At 47.9% G+C, this 10,587-nt stretch overlaps 1 protein-coding gene across 1 annotated transcript; it reads left to right on the top strand.

Moving 5' to 3' along the window:
- Nucleotides 1-2,296: 2,296 nt before the first annotated feature.
- ube2m (ubiquitin conjugating enzyme E2 M) lies at nt 2,297-10,316 on the top strand. The gene is made up of 6 exons (XM_050069610.1): nt 2,297-2,594; nt 6,059-6,153; nt 6,294-6,332; nt 6,461-6,564; nt 7,999-8,062; nt 8,618-10,316. Exons 1-6 carry the CDS (start codon nt 2,480-2,482, stop codon nt 8,756-8,758), a joined length of 558 nt encoding a protein of 185 aa, XP_049925567.1. The 5' UTR covers nt 2,297-2,479; the 3' UTR covers nt 8,759-10,316.
- Nucleotides 10,317-10,587: the final 271 nt, after the last annotated feature.

Genomic DNA, 10,587 nt, shown 5'->3' with positions numbered 1-10,587 from the left:
GATGTAGACATGATGTAGGCATGATGTAGGCATGATGAAGACATGATGAAGGCATGACGTAGGCATGATGTAGACATGATGTAGGCATGATGTAGGCATGATGAAGGCATGATGAAGACATGATGTAGGCATGATGAAGGCATGGTGAAGACATGATGAAGGCATGATGAAGATATGGTGTAGGCATGATGAAGACATGATGTAGGCATGATAAAGACATGATGTAGGCATGATAAAGACATGATGTAAGCATGATAAAGACATGATGTAGGCATAATGAAGATATGGTGTAGGCATGATGAAGACATGATGTAGGCATAATGAAGATATGGTGTAGGCATGATGAAGACATGATGTAGGCATGATGAAGACATGATGTAGGCATTATGAAGACATGATGTAGGCATGATGAAGACATGATGTAGGCATAATGTAGGCATGATGAAGACATGATGTAGGCATGATGAAGACACGATGTAGGCATGATGAAGACATGTAGGAGTTCATATAAATGAAATAATACAGTGTTATAAGAGCAGATCAGGTGGAGCTGGTGGAGCTGGTGGAAGTGATGGAGGTGATAGAGGTGGTGGGGGTGATGAAGCTGATGGAGGTGGTGGAGGAGATGGAGGTGGTGGAAGTGATGGAGGTGATGGAGGTGATGGAGGTGGTAGAGCTGATGGAGGTGATGGAGGTGGTGAAGTTTTTATGTTTTGTATTGTGTTACATTTATTTTTTTCAAACTCATTCTGTCTCAGCCTTGAAATTAGAGATGTGTATTATTTTCATATCAGCTGTGGATCAAAGGCAGTCACCTCATTCACCTCAGTCATCTTCCAGTGTTGGTAAGTTTCTTAGTGTGATGTCGTCTTACTGCCACTAGGTGGCACAAAAAGTGTCCATGAATGAGGACAACAGGAGAGCACAGTTATTGGAGCTCAACTTATCAACAGGCACCTGGTAGCTGCACATTCTGACACCCATGATAGTGACTCAGCAGCAGAGTGCAGCCAATCACCACATGGTTACTGTGCAGCAGACATGACGCAGACAGAAGCCCCGCCCACCACCTCTTAAAGCACTCACCTTCATCACTGACCTGAGCTCACGTGTGTTCATATGATACAATTTCTGACATGGGTTCCTTTCACTTTTCAAAGTCTGGAGGTGAATCTGAGGATCACTGGAGCAGCTGTGATCATATTCTGATTGGTCCCCATGAGGCGTAACCTTGGTGACGTAGGCACCGTCATAGCGACCACTTCCATGTGTGAGCCACAACTTGTTCCCAAAATGTGTAAACCAGTTCCCAGACTGCATGAAGACATGTCCCAGTTTCTGTCTGACATTTACAACATGAATTATCAACACTGAAGGAATTCTGACCAGGAGTAGTTTCAGATGACTGTAATCTGTAATCTGTGATCTGTAATCTGTAATCTGTAATCTGTAATGTGTAATCTGTAATCTGTGATCTGTAATCTGTAATGTGTAATCTGTAATCTGTGATCTGTGATCCTCACTGAATCTGATACACTGGACCTTTAAATGTCAGCTGTTAGATTTAGTTTTGGATCTCTGTACCTGAGGAGGAGGAGGAGGAGGACTGTGATGTGTACACCCCTCTTCCCGCACGCATTGATTACATCACACAGGTGACTACAGAGGAACCAAGAGAGAAAATAAATAAATAAATGCTGTAAATAAAATATGGGCAACGAAAGTATACACGCCCGCCTCTGCGTGATTACGTCACAATACGCCGGACGCAGAACGACGTGCTGGGATTTGTAGTTTTCACTGTACTGAGGCGTTAAGACTCTTCTTCTATAGAAACTCATTTTCACCAGGAGGACTTTAGAAGGATGGACTGTCGAAAATGATTTGAAAGTAGGATTGGTAAAAAAAAAAAAAAAAAAAGAAGTTTTTTTTTTATTTTCATTTATTTATTGTTTATTTTTGTGTGAAAATGATTTGAAAGTAGGGCCAGTGCAAAAAAATGTTTGGTTTTTTTTTGTTGTTTTTTTGTTTTTCTTTATTTCTATTAAAATGAATTTGACAGTAGGGCTTGTAGAAAGAAAAAGGTTATTTTATTTTAGTTACTTTTTCTATTTAAAAATTGTTTGACTGTAAGACTGGTAAAATAAATAAAATAAGCTGCTGTTAGAAGAAAATAATATTATTGATAATAACAAAATAATAACAAAGTAATAATAATAATAATAATAATAATAATAATAATATGATGTCTCTCCTCCTCCTCCTCCTCCGGCGGCCTCCCTCTGCTGCTAGCTGACATGCTAAGCTAACTCAGCTAGCCTCTCCCCTCGGTGTGATTAGTTGAGACGCACCGGCTCCACCAACATCACGGTGCCGTTAGGACTGAACCGACTCTCCGTTAGACGCACACACGGCCCAGACACAGCGCACACACCGCAGGGACACACCGTACAGGCGTCCGTTTATCCAACGACTGAAGATGATTAAGCTCTTTTCCCTGAAGCAGCAGAAGAAAGACGAGGAATCTGCCGGAGGAAACAGAGCAGGAGCCGGGGGAAAAAAAGCTAGCGCGGCCCAGCTCCGGATACAGAAAGGTAGGCTAGTTACCAGCACCGAGAGCCGGTGAGCTGGTCCCGCCTCACGGGTTGACCGGTTACCGATCACCCGCAGAGTAACACCACCACAAACACACACTGTATGGTTATAAAACTCACACATGCTAACAGCTAGCACGCTAACTTAGAGTGCTGTTAGCTAACGGCTGTTAGCTTGTGCTAGGTTTGAAAACAAAACAGGCAGTCAGACGCGTTGAGGCTAACCTGTTAGCACACAGCTAACACTGAAATACACATAAACCCGCATCTCGCTGCTAACTAACCAGCTCACACGTCACAGCAGCTACTAACCACCAGGCTGGTTTATTTTAGGCTAACAGCAGGTAGCATCTCACCGGCTAACCTGCTGTGTCAGCTCTGTGTTTAATTGTCCACAGGGTGACAAACTTCTTCACGTTTCATCAGATTTTACTCAAGTCAGATACACATTTACTGCCAGTTAACCAGCTAACTGGTTTCTTTATTCTTTTACCGTTCAACACTGACTCATCTAAACCAGACTGATTTCTTATCTCTGAGTTGTGTTCTCATTTTAAAATGAAAAACGCAGACAGACCAACATCGTGATGAACCAGCTGACTCAAACACACCTGGTGACGCACCTGACAGGTGAGGGTGGGCAGCAGCAGGTGTGACTATCACTGGTGGAATGTAACTCAGTTTAGTTCAGTATTGTAATTGTGTGAATACAATAAAGAACATGTAACACACACACATTCAACATGAACACGACAACATTAAACTGTTCACATTTAGGGTTCTGCAGCATGACGCCCTGATCACACAGACAGGCCCTGATCACGCAGACAGGCCCCGATCACACAGACAGGCCCTGATCACACAGACAGGCCCTGATCACGCAGACAGGCCCCGATCACACAGACAGGCCCAGACAGGCCCTGATCACACAGACAGGCCCTGATCACGCAGACAGACCCCGATCACACAGACAGGCCCTGATCACACAGACAGGCCCCGATCACACAGACAGGCCCCGATCACCCAGACAGGCCCAGACAGGCCCTGATCACACAGACAGGCCCCGATCACACAGACAGGCCCCGATCACACAGACAGGCCCAGACAGGCCCCGATCACACAGACAGGCCCCGATCACACAGACAGGCCCAGACAGATCCCGATCACCCAGACAGGCCCCGATCACACAGGCCAGACAGGCCCCGATCACACAGACAGGCCCCGATCACACAGACAGGCCCCGATCACCCAGACAGGCCCCGATCACACAGACAGCCCCCGACCACACAGACAGGCCCAGACAGGTCCCGATCACACAGACAGGCCCCGATCACACAGACAGGCCCCGATCACACAGACAGGCCCCGATCACACAGACAGACCCCGATCACACAGACAGGCCCCGATCACACAGACAGATGCACTGCACTCACTTTTGTTTTTGTTTTTTTTAATTGAATACCAACAGTAAAAAAAAGTCTTGCTGCATCTTTGAATTGTTGCCTGGCAACAACCTCATCACCTGCCTACCCTAACCTTCCATGAAATCAGTCTGCCCTTTATTTTGGCTGGTTAAGGTCTCGATCACAGGAAGTGTTTCAGCAGCTGGAGGCGACTTTTTGTGACAGTTACTTATGAGAATTGGAGATGTACTGATACCACTTTTTCCTTCCCGATCCCGATTCTGATTCCTGAACCTTAGGTATCTGCCGATACCAAGTACCGATCCGATACCAGCGCGTAAAATAAAAAAGGATGGGATATGAATTGTTGTATGTCTCAATTCCTAAAACTCTGTGTAAAATATTAAAAAATAAATACATAATGGTAGAATGAATACCATAAAACATTTTATTATTATTATCCAGTGTTGACACAGATCAAGACACAGGTTAAAGTGCAGCCACACAATTTGGTAAAAAGACATTTTAAAGGCTACAGTGGAATGCTTTTTAAACTCTGCTCCATTTCTGTTTTGTTTGCCTGTAGCGTGTGTATGCGTAATGACATGAGGTATTACATGGTATCGGATTGGTCATAGGCTGTACTCGCCGATACCCAATACCACATTTTAGGCAGTATCGGAGGCATTTCTGATACTGGTATCGGTATCAGTACAACTCTAATGAGAATGAAGCTTTTTGCGTTGCTGCGCGCCTGGTGTTTCTGCGCTCTAAGCGCCTGGTGTTTCTGCACTCTAAGCGCCTGGTGTTTCTGCACTCTAAGCGCCTGGTGTTTCTGCGCTCTAAGCGCCTGGTGTTTCTGCGCTCTAAGCGCCTGGTGTTTTTGCCAGAGCACTCTGAACGGAGCAGAAAAGCGCTCAACGCCATCTCCACTTTTTCCCCATTGTCCAGTGGGATGATTTGAGAGGCGGGGCTTCTGTGGTGGTCATGACAACAAGACAGTGCAGTACTGTAAACGTCCATGATGGAGGAGAAGCTCCTGGACCAACTGGTGGTACTCCCCATGATCCAGCCTCTTTTTTAGGGTCTCATGTACCCACACAGATCTCTGTTTATCTGCTGACAGCCTCTCACCCTCAACCAGAGCTACAGACAGTACCCTCTGCCTCAACATGGCAGCAGCTACACACTGATTACTGCAGGATATATAAACTGTAGATTGATGACACAGGAAGGTTAGTGTGAGGAGGTGATGGGCTGGTTGCCTGGCAACAATAAAAAGGCGCAGCAAGCGTTTTTTACGAGTGGCATTTCATTTTTTTAAAAGCAGTGCGGTGCGCTTCGTGTTTTGCAGCCTGCAGAACTCTCTCTGTGGGATCGAGGCCTCAAACTACCTTCTTATTATGGGGAGATGACGTGAGGCGCTTTTCTGCTCTGAGTTTTCCAGCTTGAGGGGTTCAGAGCGCTCGGGCAAAAACACCAGGTGCATTGAGCGCAGAAACACCAGGCGCGTAGCAACACAAAAAGTTTCATTCTCATTAGTAACTGTCACAAAAAGTCACCTGCAGCTCTTAAAGCACTTCCTGTGTGATCGAGATCGTATCCTGGCGAACCTTGAACCTGTCGTCACCGCTGACTGAGGTTCTCTTCAGAGCGACGTTAGTTTCCTTTATTTTACTGATTGTGTTTTACACGAGGCATCTGGAGTTGTGAACTATCATCAGGATTTTATCAGCACTGGTTTTAAGTTCACTTTGTGCCCCACTGCTGCTGTTTGCATCTTCCTCCTCCTCCTCCTCTTCATCGCTCAGTGAGATGTGAACACACAGACATGAAGCTCATGTTGGCATCAGTCGGTCTCAGGCTCTCTGATGGTCGTCCACAGTAAACATCAAGAATCAGGTTAAACATGACAGGTCAGGACTGGTCGGGGTTTAGGCTCAGAGTAAGGTCAGGGGTCAGATTATGTGTGAGATCTCTGACACTGACAGAACGTCCCCTGCTGACAGTGATGATGTCACCTGATGTTACCTGACGTGTCTCTGTTTGTTCTTGTTTCAGACATCAATGAGTTGAACCTGCCAAAGACCTGTGAGATCAACTTCCCTGATGACGATGACCTCCTTAACTTCAGACTCATCATCTCACCAGACGAGGTGTGTCTGTCTGTCTGTGTGTGTGTGTGTGTGTGTGTGTGTGTGTGTGTGTGTGTGTGTGTGATTCTGTCCAGGAAGAATCACGTTTGACTGACGTATCATCAGAAGAACAATGAGTAACATCTGTGTCTGTCTCACAGGGTTTTTACAAAGGAGGAAAATTTGTCTTCAGCTTTAAGGTGAGAAACACCTGTCCCCTCTGTCCCCTCTGTCCCTCTGTCCCTCTGTATTTTACTGTGCAGCACTCTGGTTGTTTTCAATCCAGATGTCTTAATAAATCTGATTTGTAACGTCTGTGTGTTTCCAGGTAGGACAGGGTTACCCCCACGACCCCCCCAAGGTAAAGTGTGAGACGATGGTGTATCACCCCAACATCGACCTGGAAGGAAACGTCTGCCTAAATATCTTAAGGTGTGTGCGCGCTGTCAGTAACTTCAAATCTCAGTCTTATTTTAAGAAGTAATCTGAACTCGAGGTCCTCGCACTCATTGATGATGTCACACGCCTTTTTCGGGGCAATGGGGGGCGTGAGCAAGTAACAAAACATGTAGCTCAGCGTGTAACGTAACCAGTGACGTGGGAGGGAAGCCGCGGCTGGTCAGTCCTTCGGCGATTCTCTCATAAGCCGGCCCGTCCTTCACCGTCCCCGTCATCTGACGGTTAATGGCCTCTTTGTTTGCGAGGTCAAGGAGGGCGCGCAATTCCTTGACTCCCCAGTTGCTCAACTTTAAGGTGCGGACACACCAAACCGACATCAAAGAACTAGCGGCGACGAAAGGCAACTGTTGCGTCGTCTACATCGCCTCACGTCGCCCTGTGTCAGTTGCATTTGAACACACTACACGGACTACATCCGACGGCCAAGTAGCACGTACGTTCTGCGCCTGCGTGAGAGAGAGCGGAGTGAGAGAGTGGTACATCCTGTCAGCCGAGGGGTTTCCTATCTGTGCAGCCGAGCACCGCAGCACCTCCACGGACTATTACATCCAGACGGTCCCGGTGTTTCCTCCGCAGGCTCCACTTCACTCAGCTGCCCGATAAACCCGCTGCTTCTTCCCACTTTAACCTGAATAACAAACCAGGGCTCGGTGCTCCGGTTGGATCCAAACGGAGAGCCGGGGCTAGCTCAGAGACTAGCGGAGGCTAACTGGCTGTGCTTCCCTCCGGTCATGCTGCGGCTAACGCTCCGCTAGCCGCTCCCAGCTAGCTCCGGTTTGTTATTCAGGTTAAAGTGGGAAAAAGCAGCGGGTCTGTGGGGCAGCTGAGTGAAGTGGAGCCTGAGGAGGAAGCACCGGTTAGCCCCGGTTTCACTACAGGCAGATTCACTCGCTACAGGAGCGAGGAAATGAAACCTGAACAGCCAATCAGAGTGATCTCTCTCACCGACAAGCTCCACACACCGCAAAAACTAGGGCGACAGACGCTCGCAGACGGCCCGACTTTGGTCAACGGTCCACCGTCAGCTTGGTGCGTCAGGGCCTTTACAGTGTCTGTCAGGTTTGTGTTTCCCTCTTGCTACTAGCGGCTCGCTAATTCCTGCTATCAGCAGTTTCCTGTTTATCCACCGCCAGTGGCTCGCACATGCGGCGTCATCAACAGCTCCTCCCACAAGTCATCAACAGCTCCTCCCGTTGCAGAAGGCCGCCTCGTTCTGTTTAAACCAAAAAGGGTTCCACCAATATGTCTACCCTACGAGGCGGAAAATTGGGCACCTTGGATCAACTCGCCAACCTGGCTCTGTGTGTCTAAACGCTCGCAGCTTGCCGGCCAAACGGCCCAACATTCGCCGAAAATCTGGCAGTGTAAAAGGGGCTTTTGTAACTGTTTGGTTCTTGTCGTCCACAGAGAGGACTGGAAGCCTGTGTTGACAATAAACTCTATCATCTACGGTCTACAGTATCTATTTCTAGTGAGTTCACCACACACACACACACACACACTCACTCAGTTCACTGTTTAACATGTTACTGGATGTTTTAGTCAAAGTCTGTTCTCACTGGTGCAGATTTGGGGTCACTCTCAACAACAGGTGTAGGTCATGTGACTGACAGATCGTCATGTGCAATATTTAAGATCAATAATAAACACAGGTGATGTTTAAAAATAGAAAGTGCAGAGATTTGACCGACAAGTTACCGACTTGTCTCCGCTGAAGTTTTGATTCATGGACTTTTCCGGGGGGGGGGGGCAGCCATGAGACACAGTTTGAAATGTCAGAGTTCGACTAGTTCAACAAGTGTTCACTGATCAGCTTCATACGCTGTACGTTTAAGCTAACGATGCTAATGAGAGACAGAAAGCAAATTACCACAGTAGAGGAGCATGAAGAAGCTCAGCAGGGTGCAGGAAAGTTAAGGAATCATAATGTTCTGCAGCTCGTCCAGTGGATTCATTTACACAAGCTAATCCTGTAACTTCATGTGCCTCCTCCCACGTCCTCCCCCCCCCCCCCCTCCCCCTCCAGGAGCCTAACCCTGAGGACCCGTTGAACAAGGAGGCGGCAGAAGTCCTGCAGACGAACCGGCGGCTCTTTGAGCAGAACGTCTATCGCTCTCTGAGGGGAGGCTACGTGGGCGCCACCTACTTCGAGAGGTGTCTTAAATAACTCGGCGTCCCATGATCCTCCAAACTCCCCCACCCCTCCCCTTACACTCCTGCTCCCCCTCTGCCTCCCCCCTCCCTCCCCCTTTTACTCCTCAGTCCTGCTCGTTGGCAGAAGCAGGAGCTGCGGTGACAGAAAGCAGCACGCCAGAAGACGCTTTTCTGTTTTAAAACAAAAGAAGACAAAGAAGCTCCCCCCTCCCCCCCTCCACCTCCTCCTCCTGTCATCCCCCCCTCCTCCCCCCTCCTCCCATATTTCTCTCTGTTTTACTTCCAAGACGCAACGTTCAACCGTTTACACGCCACAGGGGGACGCCGATACACAACATACACCAGAACTGGACTGAAAAAGATGGCCGACAGCGAGCGGCGGCCGAGGGTGATGATGATAGAGGATGGGGGGAGGGGGAGAAAGGGGGGAGGAGGAGGAGGCAGGTGTGGGTGATTAGTGAATGTTGCTCGGGTGAGTCGATGATGATGATGACGATGATACCCACATGATTTTCTTTTATTTTTTATTTTTTGTGAGGCGAAGACGCCTACATCTGGCAGGCGGTCAGAAGGACACGCCCACCTCCATCTCGCCGCCGTTGGTTCGTTGTTACATGGCAGCAAACTCCAAACTTACAAACTTAAACTTTGTCCATTTCAACAGGATTTCTGTGCAGGGCGTCTCCGGGTACACGGCTGGTTACCCCGACAACTTAACAGCGCCTAGCAACCATGCAGCGCCCATGAGACTTCAGGAGGTCACTACACTTGGATATTATTTGCCAAGAAATAGTTCCTCCTGATACCATAAACATAGTTGTTTCTTTAGTTAGCACAACGAGGGGAGGGGCTTGTTACCATAGCGATAGCGGCCTGATGGAGTGGGAGGAGCTTGTTGGTAAGATTAGGAGGGGCTTTGAGTCTTGGTGAGAATAAACGCTCCTCAAAACGTAGTAACAGTTTCCATAAGGCGAGACTAGAACTAAACTTCCAGGCTGCAGTGACTCCACACCTGTAGCTACAGTGATGTCAGCACAGTGGGAGGGGCTTGTTCATAACAGCACTACTAGGCACGCCTTAAAAAGTTCCTGTAAGGAAGACAGCAGCATAATTTTCAGCCAACAGTTGGAGGTACACTGATGTCAGCGCCAGGGGGAGGAGCTTCTGAGTCAGGGTAGGAGGGGCTTGTCGGAGAGGGCGGGGCTTTGGAGCCACAGTGGAAACAGGTACGCCTTACAAAGTTCCCGAAAACAAGACCTCTGTAGTTCGGCCTGCAGTGACGCCACAGCTGTGATGTCACAGTGTCTGTGTAGGAGGAGGAGCTTATGAGTCGCAGTGGGAGGTGCTTGGTAAAATGTGAGGAGCTTTTTAGTTTCAACAATTGCAGATGCTTCTTAAAATCAGTCTGCAGGTGAGACAGGTGTGATGCGCTGAGACAGTTTGGAGTTTGCTGCTGAATCACACAAACATGAACACACACACACACACACACACACACTCTCAGCGTCAGGGGGCGGAGCGTCGTGTCAGGTGGGCGGGGCTGTTGGGGTAGTGTGTTAGTTTAAGAGGGGGGGTGGGGTTTATGGGGAGGGGCTTTTGTTTTCATTGAGGGGGGGTTGTTGTGGTCACGGGGGGAGGGGCTTAAAATGTTAGGATTCTATTGTGTATATTGAAACCCCAGCTGTTCACATTGACTGCAATATGATTTATGTTAAATAAAATATGAACTTGAATGATTGTAACTGTTGTGACGTCCGTTTGACACCAGAACGTTTGTGTTTAACGACATGCTGGAGTTTATTAATCGTCTCCAGCTCTTTAATAATGAACTTAAAATGAAAT

This window comes from Epinephelus moara, chromosome 18 (assembly GCF_006386435.1).
Source record: "Epinephelus moara isolate mb chromosome 18, YSFRI_EMoa_1.0, whole genome shotgun sequence".
In the NCBI taxonomy this organism is placed as follows: Eukaryota; Metazoa; Chordata; class Actinopteri; order Perciformes; family Serranidae; genus Epinephelus; species Epinephelus moara.
This window is presented reverse-complemented; position numbering and strand designations above follow the sequence as displayed.

Excerpts from the sequence above, each read along its gene's own strand:
- ube2m (XM_050069610.1), top strand. The coding sequence starts at position 2,480 with ATGATTAAGCTCTTTTCCCTGAAGCAGCAGAAGAAAGACGAGGAATCT. Across the intron at positions 2,595-6,058 it reads CCAGCTCCGGATACAGAAAG|ACATCAATGAGTTGAACCTG; the intron begins GTAGGCTAGTTA and ends TTCTTGTTTCAG. Across the intron at positions 6,154-6,293 it reads TCATCATCTCACCAGACGAG|GGTTTTTACAAAGGAGGAAA; the intron begins GTGTGTCTGTCT and ends TCTGTCTCACAG.